The sequence below is a fragment of the Hyperoodon ampullatus genome (assembly GCF_949752795.1).
Source record: "Hyperoodon ampullatus genome assembly, chromosome: X".
Classification (NCBI taxonomy): domain Eukaryota; kingdom Metazoa; phylum Chordata; class Mammalia; order Artiodactyla; family Ziphiidae; genus Hyperoodon; species Hyperoodon ampullatus.
The window spans coordinates 13,827,412-13,851,389 of record NC_136913.1 but is presented as its reverse complement, the minus strand read 5'-3'; the positions used below and the strand labels follow the sequence as shown (position 1 = coordinate 13,851,389).

Genomic DNA, 23,978 nt, shown 5'->3' with positions numbered 1-23,978 from the left:
ATGTGCAAGACTCTGTGAAGATGTAAGGGAAAAAGAGGAAAAAAATCAGAGAGCTGGAAGTGCACGATCGGAGGAACAGACACATCCACTGGTAACACGAGTATGCTCTGCTGAGTCACTGGGCTAGTAAACATGGCGGGATTAGAGGAGGGCAGAACAGATGGGAGGCTCAGCCCAGTCTGGAAGCGTCAGGAGAAGCAGGCCTGAATCTAGGAGCAAACTGGCCTGGCAAAGGATGGAAAGAGTCTAGACAGTGTGAAGGAGACAGCATGAGTGAAAGCGATTCTGTTCGTAGGTGTCAGAGTGTCCAGTGGAATAACTCAATACTTTTAGGAGGCCTTCAAAACGGATGTCCATTGTTTTAAGCATGAAAATTGTTAATCATCTTTACCATGTAAAACTTTTGTGGTAATTTGGTAATTTCTCTCTCTCTTTTTTTTTTAACTTGTCAATTTCATTCTCTTGTGTCTTTAAGAGAATCATGAATATACTGATGATGTTTCTCCTGGTGTTATTGCTCTTCTGCCTCCTCTGCCTTTTCTCTCCCTCTCTGCATGACCCAAACCAAAACAGTGCAAAGTTCCAAAGGTACGGCTCTCACGTCACTGTCTGAAGGGGTCACCCATGTGGAGACTAGAGTGGTTCCATTTGGAACGCAACATGGGTTGATAAAGCGCCAGGTTCATTGACGAATAAAATAATGATAATTTGCCTCTTTTTCATGAAACCTGAAGCCCCTCATGAAGCCCCCCCTTGCTCTCTTTGCTTTCATGTAGATGATCATTTTTAACATTATGGAAGGAAACCATGATGGCCCCAAATTTTCTTTTCCTGGTCCAACTATAAATAGCAATTGGAGAAATTTAAATGCTTCCTTTTAAAGGCAACCATTTTGAAACTCAGAACAGGGCCCTTCTTTCCCACCACCTTCAGACACGTGCCTGGGTCAGTCTTCCTCACCTTTCTAGGCTCTAAGAACAATGCTGGCATCCCCTTCCCCTTCTGCTGTTCTCTGCTTGCAACAGGCCATCCACCAGAGAGAGGGAGAGCTGGACTGTGAAAAGGAAGAAGAAAAATAGCCCAACACACCTTTTCTACTGCATCTTGGTTCCTTTAGCATTGATTTCTGTTGCTTTCCACCCGTTCTCCACCAGAGTGTTTTCTTGTAGACTGCCCCTCCTCCCCAACCCCATCGCCCCATCACCACCACCAGTTAGAGTTTCTGCCAGTTGAGTCCTCCTGGCCGGATTCTTTTCCCTAGCAGCTTCCATGCCTGGCTGCGGCTGCTCTGCTTATCAGCAGTCAGTACCCATCCACGTCTTTGTCTGCCTTGGAGACTTTGAGCGTCTCTGAGTAACTACCGAGACTTGGCTGGTGGATTTTCCCAGCATCAGATACTGATTTAAGGCCATCTGTTACTGATCAGTCCAAAAGAAGTTCTGAGTGAGAGTTCCTGGTGACTGAGATTAAATGTTTTCATAGGTTTTAACCGACAGAGTCCATCAGCCATACAAAAACAGCAGGGGACTTAGAATTGGATAGAAGTCATATGTAGGGAGTTGAGGTGCAGGAGAAGACCAGAAGATATAATCCTTCTTCCCCTCCCAAGCTCAGAATGAATTGAGAGGTAGACTCAGAGAAGTTGGCCAGGTGTGGATCCAAATACCATCTTTATTACCAGTAAAATCCGGATAAGCGAGCATGGCTTGTGTCTGAGACCTTTGGGTCTTCTTAATACTTCCCCCAATTCGTTCAATGTATCTAGGCAGAGCTGGACAGTCGTAGGCATCCTTTTCAGAGGAAGGTTTATTACCTCATGGCAGAAGAAGCGATAGAGAAAAAAGGAAAAAGCCCAGAAGGGTGTGAGCTGAGCATGTTCAGTTCCTCAAATTACCCTCACCAACAGGATCCCATCCTTCCTTCTCCCCTCCACCCCCAGGGATGAGTAAGGAAGGCAAAGAGCAGCTGACATTGTTGCCTCCTGGGGGGACATTAGGGAGGGGTCTGGAGGCTCCCACTGTATTCTTTTAACCTACTGGATTTGATGCTTAGCAGTGACTGCCCCCATCAGGGAGAGGAGAAATTTATCATCTTGGACCTCCTCCCACCAAAACTTGACTTCTGCTCTCTAAGATAAATTTGACTAACCAGAAAGTTCTGATATGGTTACAGAGAGTATTTTCATTAAATTAACACTAAGGAACATTCATATTCTAGGCTGCACATTGACTCCCTATCCTATTTCCCTGTCAGAAATATATCCAACCGGTTCGAGAGGTGTGTGAGAAGCCCAAGTGATAGCATAAGAAATATCTAAATGTTAAAATATCCCAAATTTGAACAGTTCCCATCATCAAGTCTCTAAGAAGAAAGTAAGGCTCTGATCTAAAACTCGTTGCCTTTATAAACCAAGTCAAAAGAAATTATAATTAAAAATTATATTCTAAATAAAATTCCAAAGTGTCCTCACCCAATTTAAATTCTGCTTTGCTTGGGTAGAATATGGATTTTCTTTTTCTTTATAAGCGCAGTAGGCTGGGTTGCCTCCCCTGGACTGGATGTGGCTCCATCAGGACTGCCAAACTGGAATTCATTCTACCCCAGTTCTCATTTGTCTCACTTAAAAAATATCCCCAAAGATAATAGGACACACATTTATTGCAATACCAGCCCTGGTTCCATGAGATTTTGTTGCACAAGCAAATCTCTGAGCCCTAGAGCAGTTACATCTGCAGGAAATCGATGTACGCGGTGAGGCCAGAACATTAACATAGTTGGGAGAACAAAACATGTATCCATAGTTCTCCATCCTCCGAGGTGAGACATTTGTGCCTTCTTGAAATTTAGATGCTTGTATTGGTGGCAACTCCAGACACCAGGTCTTTAGAATATCTTCCACCCAACTGTTGAAGGCTAAGAAGAATATGAAGAGGTATCTAAACTGTACCATTAGAAAGTCAATCCTTTGACAGTACTGTAGATGGAAAAGAGCATGGATTGTGGAGTCCAGCAGACCCGGGTCCACATTTCAGCTCTGTTGTTTAATACCTCTGTGGCCTTAGGAAATTTTATTTTTGCGCGTTTATTTCCTCATCTGCTGAATAGGGAGAATGACACATAGTGCATGATATATAATGTGCCTAGCAGCAAAGAGTGTAATTCATAAATATTTGTTCCCTTTCCCTTATCTGTCTCCCTTTCTGCTCCCACATTCCCTTTTTATCATTAGACTTTACTGACAGCAAATCTCTAGAATTTCTTGGGATGAGAAATGAAAATGGCTGACATCTTTTGTAGGCTTACAAGGTACTAAATTCTAAGTCAGAGCTGTCCAATGAAAATATAATGGAAGCCGTATGTCATTTAAAATTTTCAGTAGACATACTCAAAAAGTAAAAACAAACAGCTGAAATTAATTTTAATAATATACTTTAGCCAATTATCCAAAATATTATCATTTCAATATATAATCAATATAAAATTATGAGATTTTTAATATTTTTTGTACCAAGTCTTTAAAATACACTGTTTTTTTTTTTTTTTTACACTCACAGCACATCTCAATTCACACTCGCCACATTTGCTGTGCTCCATAGTTACATATGGGTAGTGGCAACTGTATTGGACAGTGAAGTTCTGAGTGCTTTACCTGTATCAGTTCTTTTACTTGTGATTTCACTTGGGTTCTCTGGGCGCCCCAGGGCAGTGAGAGTGAGGGAGAGGGAAGCAAGACAGATGCTTGGTGGCACAGGAGGCCTGTTCAGAAAACTGTGGCTCAGGACTTTCTAACGAAGGAAGGAAGAGGAAGACTTTTTCTGTCATCCTACACCTTCCATCCCTCCTTGGCCAAAGTCTGCCTGTGGACGCTAATTCCCTGCCCTTCTGGATTGTGTCACCAGCCCCCTGCGGCAGCCTCTGAGGAGGCCACACACCACATCTGGTGGCTCGGATCTTCACTCCTGTCTGGGCGTGGAGGTCTGTCAGGCCAGGCTCTGGAGCTTCTGTAGCTCCCACCACTCTGGGGGGGTGATGGAAGCCCTTCAGAACTTGACAGTCAGCCAGGAGGGGCCGAGGCAGCAGCAACCATGGCACCCAGGTGTCTCCATAAGTGGCCGAGGCCTCAGAAGCCAGGGAAGCTGACTGTCTCCAGTCAGATTCTCACGACAGCCTGATGAGGGAGAGAACTGAGGCATCGCGAGATGAGCCACTTGCCCAGGGTTATGCATCTAGTGAGCGACAGAGCTGGCCTTCTAACTGGATGTCTGGCCCCTGACTCTGTGCTCTTAACCACAAGCCTACACACGTCCTTCCCACTTCAGCACAACCCAATAGAAATGAGATTTTCTGCTGAGAGCGGGTTTCTTTCCCATGGAAACTTTAAAGACAGAGAGGACCTAAGAGGAGAGATGGACGTTGAAGAGGGAATTCTTGACCCATCAGTCATTTTGCTAAGGAGCTGACCCCTTCCTCCTCGCCCAGGAATTCATGAACAATCCCCTGCCCTGGATGGGGGATAAGTACCAACGCTTCCCTAGGTCTCCAGCCCTTCAGCAGACTTGTCAACTCTTCAGTTTCTCAGAATTGTTGCTGAGTAGCAGGGAACTTACACTCTTCTTATTTCTGGGTAGAAGGGAGACCCATATTTGATACTTTTGGAGCCTATTTGTATACTTCAGCCAGATGACTTGGTGTAGTAAGTTTGGGGTCCTGGGGCTTGATCAAGGAAGAGGCAGGTTCCTGAGAGGCAGTAACACACAGGCTCTGTTTGGGTGGTGCTGGGACGGGGTGGCATGAGAAGGGAGTCCATTATGGTCAGAGACCTTCCAGAGACAGTGGCGCAAGGCCACCACCCAGAAGGGGACTAGGATGAGGGAGCTCCCTGGGGAGTCAGAGGAATTGGAGAGGGGGCTTACGTGTTTAGGTGATGTCACTCAGCAACAGGTTGGAGAGTCTCTGGGTCGGAGAGCTCCAAAAGGCAACTGCAGTGCGGGGTCTTTTGTAGCTGTAGAGTTCCTCCTTATTTGCGGCAGATGTTGGGGGCAGTTCCACAGGATATATAAAGTAGGTAGGCTCTAAGTGGCTAAAAATGTGTTTCTTTGGAATATATTTAAAGTGATTGGATGTGTGAAAATTTGAGTTGGGCTCCAGTGGGCTTTGAGCTAAAGGTCCTAGCTTGCTGTGAAGAAGTAAACGAGATGGGTGCCATTTTTACTTCATACACAGGGGCCACCTCAGACCCACTTATATAACAGCTGGACAGGAAGCTTTCCATTCATTCACCTCTTTCATTGCTGTTATGAGCTATTAAGATGTGAGTGAAGTTCTTAGGGAAGCAAGAATCTAGAATTCCTGATAGTATGAGATGCTTTTCCAGCCAGGCAAGACCTACTCTCCCTTTTTCTTCTGGCATGATTTGAATCAGAGTGTCAGGCAGCAGTAGACGTGAGAGAGCAGCTCTCCACCTCCGCCACGTTGTAGATGAGAATGCGGCAACTCAGCTGGGCCAAGGGTCACACACCTCGTTGTGGAAAGAACCCAGACCGAAACTCACGTCTCCTGAGTTTTGTCCCATTTGATGTGCACAGTAGCCCTGCCTTATCACACCATTCAGCCCTTGTACATAAACTTGCCGAGTATGTCTCTCTCCAGTTTGGGAATGCCTTAGCTCATTTTCATGGAAGAAAGCTTCAGAATGAACCTCCATCTCTTTCTACACCAAAAGGGTACCTTCAGCCACTTGTCTTCAGATGCCTCGACTATGTCAGAACATCCTGCAAACAATCACATAGGAGAAGCCTTGTGCCATAATAGATTCCCCCTTAGACATGAAATTGAAGGTTCATGTCTACACGATCGTCTGTCCCCAGAGCCCTGTGAAATCATGTCTTTGCCAAATAGTCTCCCATGTCGATGCAGTTTCTTACAAGAACTCTTAAAGCCCCTTAGTAAATACCAAGTGTAACTAATAGAGATTAAAAGTGTTATAAAGCCCTGTAAGGAATATTCTAGCATCTTTTAATAGATGTACTGACTCAGCCTTGAAAAACATTACCCATGGATGGGAGATAAACGATATGAAGGCTCCCAGTGGCATATTTGGGGGTCATTTGTGATTTTATTGTACTGTTGCCTTTGTAGGATTATGGATGAATTATTCATATAAGGGATGGGCATTTGTTCTTTCTCTGGTTTTAATTTTCTAAAAAAAATTTGAACATCTGTAACCCAATTTCAGGCAAGGATGCTGACTCAAAGGGTGAAGAAATCAAAGTCTCTACTTTCACAATTAACATGTCTCTGATTAAACTTCAGGCCCACGAGTCCTGTCAGCATGTTTATTCCCTTCCCCCTTAGCTCTTCTCTCCTCACTACCTGTCCCCCAAATACAGGGTGAGAAGAGAGGGACTCAAGTGTTACTATTGATTAAAATGCTTCTTGAAAAAGGATACTCTTGAGACTAGACTGTAGAATAATTTGGCTATGTCCACAATTCCTGGTCAGCTGGACAGCTTGATGGTCAAGATTTTCCGCAATCCTTTATGGCTGATAGAAGTTAAAAATGTGGTCTGACCTAGAGGGGTGGGACAGGGAGGGTGGGAGGGAGGGAGACGCAAGAGGGAAGAGATATGGGAACATATGTATATGTATAACTGATTCACTTTGTTATAAAGCAGAAACTAACACACCATTGTAAAGCAATTATACTCCAATAAAGATGTAAAAAAAAAATGTCATCTGGCCCTCTCTAGCTCTCACCCTATACAGAGTCATTGGCATTTTGCCCAAGAGTTTCTTGTCTTCTCTTTGCACAGCACTTCATGTATATGTCCAAATGTGATTACAGGGTTTTAATCCTTCCCGTAATGCCTTTGGCACTGAGGAAGGAGACTCATCTCTCCTGCTCCTTATCAGGGTTCTTTAAAATAATCAAGAATTCAGAAATCAGAGTGCTTTGGATTGGAGACAGAAGACATTTACACTTTGGTTGAAGAGCATCAGCCTATTGTCAACAGCAAGAGTTGGAAGTTGGCTTTAAATAACGTGGTAAATCTACTTTTCATTTCCTCAAATCATAAGATCTCCTGAAGAAAGCGGAAGGTATGGTTCTCCACACCGGGACCATGGATCTGGCAGTGAGTTTCTTGAGTGTGTGCAGAGGTGTAAGTGGTGGAGAGAACGGGTCTGTGAGAGCAGGAAAGTGGTGGCAGGAAGATGAGATCGGGAAGCCCCGTGGGCCATGGCCTGGATGATGCCCAGAACTCCTATGGAGTAGATCGTCCTCTCTTAGTTGAGTCTCCTGAGCTCGTCAGTGAAGTTTTTTCCACTGAGCCTTTTTTTTGTGATTGGCAGAAAGAGAACCTACCCGAAATAGACGCAAGTATAGGTGCGAACTTAGCAATACAGAAGACGGTCATCAACTGGGGAAAAGAGAAGAATAAGTCAACTGGGACAATTGGTTAAACATTCATAAAAAGAAACCAGTTTTGCGCATGATCCCATCCCTCATAGGAAAATAAATTTGACGTAGGTCAAAGAATTAAATGTTAAAACATTTGAACTAGAAAAAGGCAAACATTTAACATGATCTTTGCTTGGGAAAGACTTTCGAAGTTTAAAAGCATTGGAAGGAAAAGCTGGATAGATCTAATCCATGTCAGAAATGCCATAAATGAAATGAAAGGCCAAAACAAGATTTTTCCAACAAAAGTATTAAGGACAAATAGCTTTAATTTATTTTTAAGAAACCCTCTCATATAAATTGATAAGAGAAGCACCAAACTCCCTTAACCCCACACCCTGCAGTTCTCTGCCCCCTCTCTGAGTCACACTACACAGAAGATTTGTCGGCACGTGTTCTCTCCACTTCCCCACCTCGTCGAGGCCCTCTGCCTGGCGGCCACCCCCATCAGTACACTGAGTCACTACTCACTGTGGCCAAACCCAGAGGTCTTTGTTTTCCTTCCTTCGCATGGGTTGCACGCTTCCTCCTTCTCCACACTGTCTTTCCTTCCTTTGGCCTCTGAGATAATACATTCTTGTGTCTCTGGATGCTCTTTGCTCCTTCTCAGTGTCACTTCTCAGGTAGGTGCCATTTCCTCTACTAGACCCCTAAACACCCAGCTTCCCTGGATCTCAGTCCTGAGTCATCTTCTCTCTCACTGAATGTCATCTCCCTGGATGATCTCACCCATCCCATGGATTTAGATACCATTTATAGTCTTACAACTCCCACATTTATTTTATATTTTTATTAAATTATAATTTATATGTAACATTATGTTAGTTTCAGGTGTACAACATAGTGGTTTGATATTTGTATATATTGCGAAATAATCACCACAATACACAGTAAGCCTAATTAACACCCATCGCCATACAGAATTACAGAATTTTGTGTGTGTGATGAGGATTTTTAAGATTTATTCTCTTGGTAAGTTTCAAATGTCTCCCACTTTCAAACGACCCCCACATTCATATTTATAGCGCAAGCCTGACCTCTGAGCTCTGTGTGGACTCATATATTCAGCTACCTACTTGCCATCTCCGTTTGCATGGTTCCCAGGCACGTCAAATTTAAAATGGCAAAAGTTGAAGTCTTGTTCCCCTACCCCCACCTGCCTTGACAGCGAACACACACAAACTCGTTTCCCTTCCATTCTTCTCCGTCTGAATGAGTGAATGGCACCATCACTCACTGCTCAGAGTGGAAATATGGCGGTCATCCTTATTCCATCTCCTCCCCTACCTACATCTAGTCCGAAATATATTATAAATCTCCTCTCCCATCCCCTGCCCAGCCTTGGCCAGGCCCACTGCAGCAACTTCTTCAGGGGTCTCCCCTCTCTTATTTATACTCCCTTCCAGCTCTCCACATAGCAGCTCAAGACATCTCTTTACGATAAAAATTGGATCAATGTGTTCCCATTGTACTTTAAAGACATCCTGCCTGGGTCTTTTCTAACTCTCTAAACTCATCTCATGCCATTCTCTGCAGCCTCCTCCTCCTCCTTCTGCACATGGCTCTCCTGTCAGTGTCCAGATCCTCCAGGCTCTTCACTGCCTCAAGGCCTTTGCACATGCTGTGCTCAGAAACCTCTTACCCCCAACTCTTCTCATTCGAGGCCTTCCATTCCTCCCCCATTTTATTTTCTCCCCTCTGCCCTGTTTATTTCATTTATGGCATGTGTAATTTTATATTTAATTTGTTAAATTGTCTTCCTTACTAGAAAGTAGACCACAAAGGCTGAGCAGGTCTGTTATTCACCGATACACATATCCAGTGACTAGCACACTACAGATTCTCAGTCAGTATTTCTTAAACGAGGGAGCTAAGTAATGAATGAAAACATAAATAGGTTAATGAGCAGATGTTTTATAAAAAGGGAAATACAAGCGGCCAAATTAATACACATGAAGCATACAGAATAGTGCCTGGGGCTTCCCTGGTGGCGCAGTGGTTAAGAATCCACCTGCCAGTGCAGGGGACACGGAGCCCTGGTCCGGGAAGACCCCAAACGCAGCGGAGCAACTAAGCCCGTGCGCCACAACTACTGAGCCTGCGCTCTAGAGCCGCGAGCCACAGCTACTGAGCCCACGTGCTGCAACTACTGAAACCCACGTGCCTAGAGCCCGTGCTCCGCAACAAGAGAAGCCACCACAGTGAGAAGCCCGTGTACCACAAGAGTAGCCCCTGCTCGCCACAACTAGAGAAAAGCCCGCGCACAGTGACAAAGACCCAACACAGCCAAAAATAAAAAAAATAAAAGAATCGTGCCTGGTATATACCAAGCCCTCAATATATTTAGTTATTGTTACTCTTATGTTAATAATATTTAGTAACACTTGTTAAAATAATAATATCACCCAAACTAATAGTCAAATTAAAAGAGTAACGAGATATCAATTTCTGCTTCTAAATAAGCTAAGATTAAAAAAAGATAAGATGGTCACTTATTTGATGAGATGGGCACTTTTTACAGGTAATTACCAACTGATTTGACCAAAAACAGTTTGGATGAAAGCATTTCAGTTAGTGTAACAATTGATAAAAATGATCTTTTTGTTCAGAAACAGATGCTGCTAGACACTGGTTGTTCAAATATTGGTATCTGTACTGTGGAGGTTGTGCCTTTAAACTTTTTTTTAGGTTAAATTTTTTCCTGATTATTTTTCTTTTTGTTTGTTTTTTCAGGCATTTCCAGGTATGTTTTTTCTTTTCCTTTTTTTCCCCCAGCAATTAATTCCTCTCTTCTATTTTTGGACAAGGATATATTGGGGAAAAGAATTTTAATGTGTAACAACAGGGAATTTGTTGGAATGAGTTAACTTTCTAACAACAGGAGATTAGATGAGTGAAAAAAAGCCACTATTTGGAGCACCTAGTGAGTTGGAAAACGGCCCTGTGGTATAGCAAAATTACGGAGACCAGAAAAGCCAATGACTAGCAGTAGACTTGTTCAGGAAAATTGCTGTTCAGTCACGTCATGTTGACCAGCTAGCTCACTTTTAGCCACATTGTGTTTGGCCATAAACCTGTAGATATCTCAAGAGCCCTATTAAAATGTCTAGACTTTTAGATGTACAATTTCACTGTGAAGGAAAAAAATAGAAATGTGTTCAAATTTTTTTTTTTTTTTTTTTTTTTTTTTTGCGGTACGCGGGCCTCTCACTGTTGTGGCCTCTCCCGTTGCGGAGCACAGGCTCCGGACGCGCAGGCCCAGCGGCCATGGCTCACAGGCCCAGACGCTCCGCGGCATGCGGGATCCTCCCGGACCGGGGCACGAACCCGCATCCCCTGCATCGGCAGGTGGACTCTCAACCACTGCGCCACCAGGGAAGCCCGTGAAATGTGTTCAAAATTTTATGTGCAAAGATATTCATCAAAAGTTAACAGTGGTGCAAAAAAGGAAAACTGTAAAACGAAATGCCCAACGTTAGGGGGATGATCCAACATAAGAGTAAGGGTCCAGGAATAGGTATACGCACTGTTTCTTTCTTTTATAAAATACTGAGGATTTGCACTTGTTACCTTAGAGTAATTTGCTTAAGCAACGTCTAGTAAGATTGAGAATTCAAGTGCATTTCCTGAATAAATCACTGAATCATCAAGGGTTTTCGAAATACTTCTCAAAAAGATGTGAAAATATTTATTACAGCTCTGACATGTAACAAATTGCTGCCCCGTGCTTTTAGGGAAGGCCAACATGATGGCAAAATGAGTAGCATTCAGGGATAAATGGGTGGCAGTTACCTGTGAAAGGAGCAGTGGCAAGATGAAAGATACTTTATTTTCTTTACCATGCTTATACGTAGCAAGCAACATAGCACTCTTCTTTTTCTTGGGAAGACGTACTAAGCCACATAGCTTCCATGTGGAAGTGATTTTGTCTTCTAATTAAGATCACATTTAAGAATAAAAGCAGAGGAAGGAAACCAGCTTAACACGGGTATCATACCAAAAGCCAGAGGAAGCGGGAGGTCTTTGAAGGATATAAGATGAAGGTAGTTCGGGTTCAGAAGGAAGTGGTTTCGTAGTCCTTGTTTTTTTTTGTCTTGCTTGTTTTGCGGTCATTATTGGAGTGGTGTCTTAGACTCATTTAGGGTTTAATTCTGACATATTTATAAGGAGAGACAGGGCTTGTCTGGATTTGGTAGCACCCCTGTTGTTAGAGGTTAGCCAAAATTTACCCTTCACATCTCATAAAGAGTTCTGTTACTTCACTTGCTTACATGGTATTTGAACTGTAAGATTTTAAGCCGTTGGGCTTTTAAAATACAGACTAAAACCTTTAAAGATAAGTTTCCCAAATGCTTTGACAGAGAATTAAGAAATGAGAAGAAAGACAAAAGAGGAATAGCTTGGGATTTTAGTACCTGTGCAGGCAGTATTAATCAGGACCAAAAGAGACAAAAAGGAAAAAGAAAGTAATTTCACTGATGGAATTCAGGTGCATTAGTTCGGTACATGCTGAAACAGATTTATAGAGAAATGTTTTATTCTAGGTTGCCTTGGACCAGTTTATTTTAATCCTGTGGAAATAGATAGATTGAGAGCAAAAAAGAATGATTTGCTTAATTAAATTTTCATTCTATTTTGAGGGTCTATTAATAGTTTAATACTATACATGAAAAGAAACAAAACAGAACTCAGGAAAGAGTGTGCCTAATGGCGATATTTCTTTATGGTTGCAAAGCAGCAGTGTGTGTGATGGAAAAATTAAGTCCAGGTTTGCTCAAAGTGTATTTGAGACTGGCATTATCATCTTTGAGTTAAATGAACAGAATTTACATTTGCTATTCCAGCAGTTACCAAGGAAGATCAGAATTTTAAAAAGCAACACCTATCTGCTTTTCAAAAACTGTGTGTGTGTATGTGTGTGTATATATATACATACATATATGTATACACACACTCATGGGAACAGCTTTCAAATTGAATTTTATCTCAGGATGGATTAACTGAAATAGAATAATGTACATATAGGTTTTGGGTAGTTGCTTATTCAAGACGTGTTATATTGAAACCGTCAATGATCTGATTTTCAGTACAAAAAGGAGAGTAGAATCAGAATTCTGTTTTTGGCTATAGATGTTGTGAAAAACACCTTCAAAATGAATTTCAGATTTCCCTGTAGCCCGTTTCACACTGTAAGGCAGTAGGATATATTTGTGGCTTTATAATGTCTCTCGTTGGTTTGTTTACAATTTTGTAAACGAATATGTAAGTACAGAATTCTGTGTCTGTGTGTGCATACGCATATCTGTGTCCTTGCAGTATTAGAGAGAGAGGTTACTGTTTTAGGGACAATATGGATTACGTTGAGAAGCTAGAGGCAGGAAGAAAAGAAGAGCTCACCGGGAGGGCAAACCTGATGGCCGAGGTTGAGGGCAAGAGCAGTGCGGTTAGCCAGCAGCCCCCTGCTCACCCCCCACAGCCCTGTGGCTCTCCCTCGCCCCAGCCACGTTCTCACTTCTCTACAGCTCTAGTCTGAGAAATCAGAAGGGAATTTACAGTATTAAAAAGTGGAGGAAGGGCTTCCCTGGTGGCGCAGTGGTTGAGAGTCCACCTGCTGATGCAGGGGACACGGGTTCGTGCCCCGGTCCGGGAAGATCCCACATGCCGTGGAGCGGCTGGGCCCGTGAGCCATGGCCGCTGAGCCTGCGCGTCCGGAGCCTGTGCTCCGCAACGGGAGAGGCTACAACAGTGAGAGGCCCGCGTACCGCAAAAAAAAAAAAAAAAAAAAGAAAAAAAAAAGTGGAGGAAGACATTAAAATTTTCTGACTCCGGATCTCAGAACCAGAAATACACTTCAACATCAGTGAAGTCCCAACACCAGATTTTCAGATTGAGTGAACTAAGCCCAGAAGTAGATAAAGGCTTTGCTAGTCAGCAGGAAAAGCACTACCAGCATCAGAGGCTCCTGGTTTCCAGGTTGTAATGATTTTTATGACTACATTCTGGGAGAATTCTAGTAAAAGTTAAACCAAGAGCTTCTTTTTGATTCATGTCCTCGCTGTAGGCAGGGATACTGCAGCGGCCCCGGAGGCAGAGGTTGGGAAAGATGCTTGAACCTTTTTCTGGAAGAGAGCAAAATATTGCCCAGGAAGAGGAGTCATCCGATACTAAGTGAAGTTTCCCCTTGATCTTTTTAGAAGTAATTTTAGAAGTCTTCATCAGGCAAAACCAGATCCTTTCCAGATGGTGCCTTATGCACCTCATGATGCTAGAGGATCAGACCCTGCATCCCGCGGGTGCTGCCCTTGTTTCATTTGTGTTCCAAGCTCTTCAGATTGATTGGGAATCTTTGGCCTCAGGTTGCCCTTGATGTCACACGTCTTTCTGCTTTCATTTATGTATGCACAGGGGAATTTACCTTTCCAGCTTTTGGAGCTGTATAGATGCAGCTTGTCCTCCTAAGCCACATAAAACCATGTACCAGACCACTTAAAGCCCGAAGCTTCAATACGTGAGACTTTTATAGGAAAGGGAACAATGTTCCGATAGCATTATTTACAATTCTCTATTCTAAAACTTGAAGTACAGACATACACTTGGGCCATACCTAATCACTTGTCCTGAAGAGAGGCATTTTGCTACGTGTTGGTAAAGCGATTGATGAATATGCTATGTATACTGTAAATAAATTCGTTTTTTAAAATAAATTTGTTATTACACATGAGATTTTCCATTATGAAACATCATTTGGTAAATATTTATTCAACACCTACTATGTGACAGGCCCTGTGCATTGGCCCCGGGTGAAAAGGGCAGATATGTCCATGTCCTCATGGAGTTTACATAGTTATTCTCTGCAAAATGATGCCTTTATCAAGGATAGTAAATAATTCTGGGCTCTGGATTTTCTTTTGTGGTCTGTTTACACATGCGTGTTTTTAATGAGTGTAAGCTTTTTGTTAAAATATAACATACACAGAAAAGTACACAAATCATGTGTACAGCTCAGAGGATTTTTACCAAGTGAACTCATCCATGAAATCAAGAAACAGAACATTGGCAGGTTCCAGAAGCCCTCTTTTAAACCCCATTCATTTACTAACCTTCCCAAGGTAACCACTTTTTTGACTTCTGATACGATAGATTAGTTTTGCCTTGTTTTGAACTTTATAGAAGTGGAATCATATGTTATACGATCTGTGTCTGCCTTCGTTTCTTCAACGTTGTGCTTGTGAGATTCATCTGAGTTGTTGCATATAGCTGGGTTCGTTCATTCTCCTTGCTGTATTGTAGTCCCTTGTATATATTACAGTTCATTTATCCATTCTATCATTAAAGACATTGGGAATATTTCCAGCTTGGGGCTATTGCTGACAGTGTCACCATCAAGATTTGAGTACATGTCTTTAGGTGGACCTGTCTGTTGTGGATACGCCTATTGAGTTGGAATGCTGGGTCATAGATTATGCATATATTCATCTGTACTGTGTACTGCCAAACAGTTTTCTCAAGTGTTTATATCAAGTGATAGTCCCACCAGCAACGTATGAAAGTTCTAGTTACTCCACATCCTTGCCAAATCTGGCGTTACGTACTTTTTCATCTCTGTGTTTTTTAAGTTAAAAAAATAAGTAGAACAGAACCACTGGAACTTTGTGGTAAACAATGAAACATCATAAAGTTTATGGCAACAGTGATAATCCCTCAGATTTTGGTCTGTGCCAGTGATTCAGAATGGTGTTATATTGAATTACAAACTCTGCTTAACTGTTGATCAAATCAAAGCCACTGTTTACAATGGAAAACCCTGCAAAAGTGGGTCTTTCTTACATTTTGAGCTGTGGCTTTTTCAGGCCAGCAGCGTTGGACCACCTTTTTATGCAAGAGGGCCAAGTTAGAACAAATAAAAATATTTACAGGCTGCTCTCTTTGGATTTCAAAATAGACATGGCTTTATTGAGACCTGGGGAAGAAACATGCATCTGATGTGCATTAACCTACCATATTCAGTAGAAGGGTAGAAGTGAGAAAGTTAGAGCAGCTATTAGGCAGTAAACTATTGACATTGGATCATATTTGAGAAATGGCTGTAGGGAGACAGCTGTCACCTGGAAATTAGCTTGTCAAGCTAGGAGGGCTAACTTTTAGACTGAGACCCTAAGAAGGGGGCTATATTGGCAGCCCATCCTCCCCGCTTTAACAGCATCTTCCAAGGAGGAATTGTATATGTTAATGGATCCAGACTCCAGGCCCATGACAGAGGGTCCAGCTGAAGTAAAGGTGAACCTTATTCTTGGAAAGATGCTGATGATTTCCTTTTTCATTTCAGTCCAAGATTTACACTTACACACCAACTTTATATTTGGACTTCAGATTGGGCCAAGGAGCAAAGCATTCCCAGCCTATTCCTAAAGGTATGATGGGCTCTGCAGTTTACTGATCATTTCAGGGGGAAAAAAAACCACAAGGGGCTGCTTTCTCTGGAATGGACTTGTTTCTGAACCTCAACACAAAGTTCTATGAACCTTGTTTACATTTAATTATGTTTAAATTAGCAAATACTGCTTGAACTTTTCAAGTTAAGAGAATCAGGAGGAATTCATGGAATGTTAGGGCTGAACCGTTGGGGCCGCCCCTCATTTTATCATTGTGAACACTGAGACCCAACAGATGCGCTACTTGCTCAAGGCCACATGAGGACTCGCTGGGCACGGCAGGACGTTTACCCAGGTCTCCTGACTTCTGGGCCACCTTTGACTCACAGAGTTCCTGGAGGGCAATCCAATCTGTGTTAGTTATGAACAAGTGCATTCTTGATTGAGGTACAGCTTTTGTTATGGAGGATTTACTTTTAAGTCGTCGTTTAGATCCAAAGAACAGTTAGAAAACTCCCCAAGTGTTTAAGGCCAGTTTTATTTTTAAAAATGGCCACCCCTGAGGTCATTAGGCATCAACCTCGGACCCATTCTTTTCTTCTTTGGTTTTTTTCATTCTGGCTATTTTTAAGTACAGAAAGATTTTTTACATGAATGCATATGCCTATCTTCATACATAATTTTTATAACAATAAATGTGATAGCACGTGTGCTTGAAGTTTTAGTGCTGTGGGGTTTTCTTTTACTTTTGAGTTTGCGTTCCTCTAAACCCTTTCCCTCCCTCATCCACCCATAGCAGTATCCTCCCTGTATATCCCAGATCTGGAGTAGATGCCAGATATATCCTTGAATTAGATCTTACAATGTTTTTCTCGACACTTACTCTTCTCCACTTTCATTTATGTGCATGTAAATATACACACATACAGGGTTATTTTTTCCTTGTTTTACTAAAATGGAATCATACCAGAAATATATTTTTTGCATCTTGCTTTTGTGACCAGACAATACCTCATGGAAATTCCTCCGAGTCTGCTCGTATGGCTTGGTTGAACGGCGACGTTCTACGCCATGGGTTGACTACGATGCATTTAGCTCTTCCCTCTCAGCGGATGCTCCCCTTGTTCCCTGCGCTTGGCTGCTGCACACTGGTCTGCAGTTTCTCCGTGACCCCACCAACACTTGCGTGTGTGGTTCATGTTAATTTTGACTCTGTACTCCGCTGCCACCCTATATATTGCCTCATAAGAGAATGTGTATCTGTCAGTTTACAAAGCTGTACTTCTAGATTATTTTGTCATTATGAATTTTAAACCTGAGATTTGTTTTCAAAAATGTTTTGGAATGCATACAAAAACAAGTAGCTTAGAAATGCATGTATATCACTGAGTCGCTATAAACCCACTTTAAATAAGTCTGCTATAAACCCAGTTATGCAGAAGAACCTTTCTTTTCCAATATGTCACTCTCCAGTTACAGTGTGTTCTCCCCGCCCCGTGCCCTCACCCCCTGTATACAGTCATACATGCCTTCATTGCGTTAGGTGGCAAGTCTAATGTTTGAGGCTTCCCTGTCCAATGCCAGACAAACAATTAATTCAGGTATTATAAAGCACTTATTATTTACAGACTCAATAGTACTGGCTGCCTGTAATCCAACATATTGGCTAGTAAAATTATACTGTACAAATTTTATTATCAAACCATTCAAGTCAAGCTCACCTTTTGTCTTTTTTTTTTTTTAAACCACCTTTCCAGGTCAAATTCCAGTATAAAATTCAAGGACTGTCTAAATTCATTTTATTTGAGTGCTTTGTTGCATCAAATATTCCTTGAAATGTGCAGCCCATTGGCTGGGTCCTGATCATGTTTTGTTTATAGTATTTTGATTGTTTTGCTACTCATGGTAAAGGGATTTGACGTGGATGTCTGGGTTATGTTTGGCTTTTGGCATAAGCTTTGCAATCTAACTAATTTAATGTTGACTTTCTCGTATCATTACCAAACTAAAGGGATAGAAATAGAGGCATGCACTGCTACCATCCCATTTCTGACACCAGGAAAAAGCATATGTCCCAAGGGACATCCAGTTAAGGGAGACTGGAAACATTTCTCATGAGTCAGACAGGTTTTATCTGAATTCCATCCCATAAATAATATTGGAATCGATCTTTACCATCTCTTTATTTCCTTCGGGCAAGGCACGTTTCTGTAGGGCTGTGCAGAAGACAGATGTTTCATGCAGTGGTGATTTGGAAGGCACTTGATATCAGGAATTGAGCTAGATGGTGCATCACTTACAAAGAATCCAATCTGTTGAGTCTCTGACAGTACCAGATTCCTCTCACATTTTTCATGTTGGTTCTTGGCTAAAATAAGAATAAGTAGTTGTGTTTTTTGTTTTTTTTTGTTTTATGCAGTGACTTTTACCATCTCTTGCAAAGCAGTCTGATTTCCCTTGCTGCAAACTGATATACAGATAACACCATTTGTTATCATTCATTGAGAAGGACATAAATCTGTATTTCTAGGAAAATATCAATCTTTGCCAAGAAACTTGTGCCTTCTGGTCCTCCTGTCCCCTTTGTCTTCTGACTGACTGCATCAAAGTTGGGCCCTCAACAAGCACTCTGTTTGTCTTCTCTATCTTCCTTCACAGTATCCCTGCTACTTGGCATTTAAAAGCATGATCTGGAGTGTTAAAAAAATGGAGGATTGTTATGGTATCGAAAAACTTAATTTTGCTTCCCTCAACTTTTAACTTTTCTTTAGAGTATATGTACATCAGTCAACAAAATTTCTTTAGAGAACATATAGCTTATTGCATTATTCTGTGGTAAGCAGAATAATGGCCCCACGAAGATGTCCACGTCCTAATCCTGGAACCTTTGAATGTGTCACCTTACATGGTATAGGGGATGCTGCAGGTGTGATTAAGTTAAGGATCTTGAGATGGGGAGAATAGCCTGGGTAATCCAGGCGGGCTGATGTAATCCTAAGGATCTGTATAAATGAAAGAGGGAGATGGGAGTCAGTGAGAGAGAGAGAGATGTGACAATCGAAGCAGATACTACAGCAAATACTGGTTAGAACCTACTAGGCCCAAGATGGCAGAAGGTTTGACTTCCTGTAGACCTTGAGCCTCATCATACGCTCATTGTAATACGTTAGCATGTTAATGACACACCCACAGTTGCCGTGACAGTTCCGAGGTGGACCATAAAAGGCCAGAAAAATGGGCCATGGCCCAATTCCTGGAAATCCCCGCCCCTTCCCCAAATTAGCTGGAATACTCCTCCCACTCGTTAGCCTATTACCCAGCCCATAAAATCTAACCTCCCCACACCCTAGAGGCCTCTCTTGCCTTCTGAGATGGACCGCACTCTGTCTATGGAGCACACATCTCCCTGAATAAATCTGCTTTCACTCTACTTCAGCTCCCTCTTGAATTCTTTCCTTTGTGAAGCCCAGGACCCTCACTTGGCAGCCCGTCCCAGGGACTCAGATGAGACCTGGGACGTGACCATTCTCTCGTGCCCCCTTCTCCTGCAACAAAGTCACATTCTCTGGGTGTAGAAAGCTGATTGGAGGCAACCAGTTAGGGGCTGTTTCTCTCACCTATCTATATGATTTTATCTGTAAAAGAGAAGAAAGATATGAAATAAATATGCCAGTGTCTATGTTCATTGTTTCATCCTTTGTGCTCTTCTGAACTAAAATACTAAAGTATTGAAAATAAACAAAAACCAGTCTCTAAAGTTGAGAGGGAAAGGGATTAACAAACAATGCGGTCTAGTGATGAGGACACATCAGACAAACCCAAACTGAGGGACATTCTACAAAATAATGGGTCTGTACTTTTAATGAAGAAAATGACTGAGGATCTATTTCAGATGAAAAGAGATTAGACATGACAACTAAATGCCGCATGTGAACCCGGATTCCATCCTGGCCTAGACATGTTTTTCTCTTTTTGCCCTGAAAAGCATTACTGAGACAACTAGCTCAATTTGAATATCTGTACATAGCTAATAGTATTGTATTAGTGGTCATAATTTTTAAACTGATATTGTATTAATTTCATAATTTTTATAAGTGCACTAGGGTTACACTGGAAAATATCCTTTTTTTAGGATATTTTAGGAAATTATTTAGGAAATTATTTAGGAAATTATTTAGGAAATTATTTCAAGGTAACGGGGTATCATGTCTTCAAGATTACTCGCAAATATTTCAGAAAAAAAAGAATGATGTATATTTCTAGAGAGAATGTTAAAGCATATGTGATAACAGGTTAGCTTTTGGAGAATCTGGGTGAGTGGTGTATGGTAATTCTCTATACTATTTTTGTAACTTTTCTGTATGTCTGAAATTATTTCAAAGGAAAAATTAACAAATAATTTGGTGGAATGAGGAGGGGGAAGGGAAGACCCGGTGGGTCTGCCTCCTGTCCAGGAGGCCAGGCATGAGGTCCATGGTGAGTGAGCTGCCTACCCAAGCTGAATGCAGAGCTATCTGGGGGGAGGCTCTTAGGAACCAGCACTGCTTTGAGGTGTGGCATCTGGTGTGACCCAGAGTTGGGGTAGAGGTTTCTTCTCTCCTTAGCCCTGTTCCCCTCTCCCCTTTCGAGCCCAGAGCTGACCTTTGTCATGGATTTGGCGTGCCACCAAGTCGTGTTTTTCTACTTTCTCTACACATACATGTATAAGCAGCCATTGGAAAGTTCTTTGAAATAATGAAATTAAGACTGAGGGGGAAGGAAAATGAGCTGGGTTAAGGCAAGGAATGTAGGCCAAGAAACGCTCTCACTAGGGATGTTTGCAAGAATTGGGAACCTCCCTGGAAATGAGAGCAAATGCCGCAGAAAATGATTTACGTGTTTAAAAGAAAAGTTTTCCACGTCTTCTGTTGGACTGAAGGAGGGCTGACATAAATGTGTTGCCGATTAAACCAAGCTACAGGACCAGGGGTAAATGTGACCTTCATCCCAGCTCCTGTTCATTGTCATTGACTGAGGGAGGGAGGGGAAAGAGCTTCCCAGCTGTGAAGAGCCAGTAGCTTGGAGACCACAGTTGCAGGACCTGTGACCTCAGATAGAAATAAAAATGCCAGGATGGTATCCGTTCCTGGTGCAGGACAGAAAAGTGGGAGGAAAGATAGGGGAACAAAGAAAGATGAGAAGGACCTGAAAATCTCACAAGAGAACTCTTTGATGATACAATCCTTCTCTTGGCAGAGAAGGAATTCCAAAAAAATGTGGTAGTTCATAAACATATAGTAAGCATTCACATGATTTGGCTCTTGTTTTGCTATAGCTTTAAGAAAATATGCTTAGAGGGAATTAAACTAGGTTTAATAGAAGCAAGTGCACATAGACAACATGATGAAAAGAAGGAAAAAAGGAAATTGCCCTCTGTTTCTATTTTATTCCCTGTAGCACTCTGTGCCTTCTAGCCAGTAGCATGAATTGTGTTATTAATGGTGAAGGTGGAGCCTGTATCCTAATGGAAGACTTTTGCAAGGAACAATAGGTGAATGCACATAATACATTGACTTGGCCATTCCTTTAAGCAAATGTTTGGTCCTTCTGGATAAAAGATTTAAAAAGATAAAAAGAGAAAGAAAACAGACCTAGGCAATTATGTGTAGACTAGTTTTCTGCTTGAAGGGTGAGTAGGAATGAAGCAAAGGGGGTGGAGGAGAAATGAGATGAGAACAATCAAAATGATTCCAAATAAAAACCCACTTGAACAATTAAGAGCTTTGAGGTTCTGTCAAACTTGGAAACCATTAATTTTTTAATACCTTTCAACCATGAGGAGAGGATCGATTATGTCAATCACAACACGTCCTTGCAATGGAATGCTTTGCAGTCTTTCCCAAGGATGAGTTATTTCTCTGTGTTTTGGAAAGGTATCCAAAATAGAACACTGAGTTCTAGTTTTTAAGCAAATAATATATAGTGCATAAAAGAGAAAAGAAACTGAAAACACAAATACTGAATTGCTAATTATATTTATGGGCTGGGAACAGTTAGCATGTGTTTTCAGCTTCTAGCACGAACCTCCGCCCCCCCAAATTGGACAATGTGAAGACCCCTGGCTGTGCCTTCGTCTTTCTGTCTCCGCCCACAACAAGTACACCTGAGTGGTAGCTGGTCACTGGATGATGGGAGGCCGAGCTCAGAAGACTGATCCAGTGCGTCAGTAAGGGAGCAAAAGAATGAGTGTGCTCTGAGCAGTTAGACTTAATTCCAGAGCCCTTACACTCATTCTCGTAAAATCTCGGGGAGGAGAAAGTGTGAAATAGGAGGATGAAAAAAATATCGTCTGGTGTCCACCTGAGTGTCTGTCTTTGTTTTGCCATCCTTCAGGCTTTCCGAACCAGACTCAGTTTATGTTAAGTTTGATCAGTCATGCCTTATCACGTGGGCCTCTCTTGAACTTTTCAACCCACCTGCCAGCACAGCCACATCCCTAGAGTCTACTTTGTCCTCTGTGATTCTTCCATGCCTGCCTTGGTTTTAGTTTACTCTGCCACCATGTTGACTCTCTCACAGACTCCAGTCTGGGTCCTGCCCTTGTACCTTGGACTCGGCCCTGCATTCCTTTCGCAGATCTTCTTTTCTCCCAAAGGCACACGGAGTGATGTTCTGATTCTGTTTTGAGCTGACCACTCCTACATTCATGTCCCTCAGTGGCGCTGCAGCGTCTCCTCTGGGCCATAGGGACAATACATAAATATCCGTGGAAATCCAGTGCTCGTTCCAAGAGGGCAGATAGTGGATTGTCACTTAAAACTTTTTGGAGGGGACTTCCCTGGTGGCGCAGTGGTTAGGAGTCCGCCTGCCCATGCAGGAGACTCAGGTTCAAGCCCTGGTCCGGGAAGATCCCACATGCCGCGGAGCAGCTAAGCCCGTGCGCCACATCTAAGGAGGCTGCACTCTGGTGCCCACGAGCCAGAACTACTATGCCCATGTGCCGCAACTACTGAAGCCTGTGTGCTCTAGGACCCGCATGCTGCAACTACTGAATCCCACGCACCTAGAGCCCGTGCTCCGCAACAAGAGAAGCCACCGCAATGAGAAGCCTGCGCACCGCAACGAAGACACAACACAGCCAAAAAAAACCCAAAAACTGTTTGGAGGCCCAAAGAACTGAAGATAAGCCAGACTGGTGTGTTGTAGTTATTAACATGATGTTCGACCTGGAAGGAACAGCTTGTTTGTTAGTACAGCTGTTGGCATATAGATATATAGCCAGTGAATAGCACACTGTCTACTTGGGTGGCTCTTAAATACTTGAGGCCAAGTCATTTAGGTTTTGGGGTGTGTGTGTGTTTGTGTGTGAATGCATGCATGTGCGACTGTGTTTAAAACTGTTTACAGAACTTAAGTTTTAAAATATGTATATCTCAGAGATTTCATCTTCAAACCTTTTGTATCTGTAACTTATATAAGTTTATATATTTGTATGTCATATGTAGAGTATTAAATATTTGATATTGTTATCTCTTTGTTCCTTTTGGCATTATGGACACTAACCTTTTAATGTCGCTGGTCCCTTTTCAGGGTGGACAAGCTTCATTTATACCATATCTGGAAATGTATATATTGGTAAGTGATGAGTCTGTTGCTTTGGGTTCAATTGCAATATCATTTAAACTACTGCCAGGAAGGAAAGGTAAGATGAAACCTTTCGTGTAATTGAATACTATGTTTCCTCCTGTTCGGCACCAGCCCCCTGTACATCCTGGTACACCCAGGGCAGGGCACCTCTCAGCTTCCAGTATATTCAGTGAGGGAGGAGAATAGGAACGCCAGACATGACAGCAGCCATTTTACTGTGGCCTGTGTGCAAATGTAAGTTCCAGGCGCAATTATGTGGGTTGACACCTTGCTAGGATGTTGGCAAGCCCCATACTGATAAAGGGATGGAGCTTTAATGGGCTGCAGCGGGAGCAGGACACTATCTCCTGGGAGGTGGAAGGAGGTGAATTTGCAATCCCAGGTGCTTCTGAGAAATCTCTAAATGTTTTTTTTTAATTTTTTCTTTTACTCTAAGGGGTTGTGCATGTGTCACTTGTTGAGTCTAGTCTAGAAGGGATGTTTGAGACCCAGTCAACTCTCATTTTATAGATGAGGTAGGT

The 23,978-nt window shown here is 42.4% G+C and overlaps 1 protein-coding gene across 1 annotated transcript in view; it reads left to right on the top strand.

Moving 5' to 3' along the window:
• PIR (pirin) overlaps window positions 1-23,978 on the top strand; it is a gene marked incomplete at both ends in the record, with an annotated part of 100,002 nt that overhangs the window by 50,143 nt on the left and 25,881 nt on the right. The window contains 2 exon segments of the mRNA XM_079727380.1: window positions 15,786-15,870; window positions 23,401-23,445. Coding sequence (XP_079583506.1) covers window positions 15,786-15,870; window positions 23,401-23,445 — 130 coding nt within the window.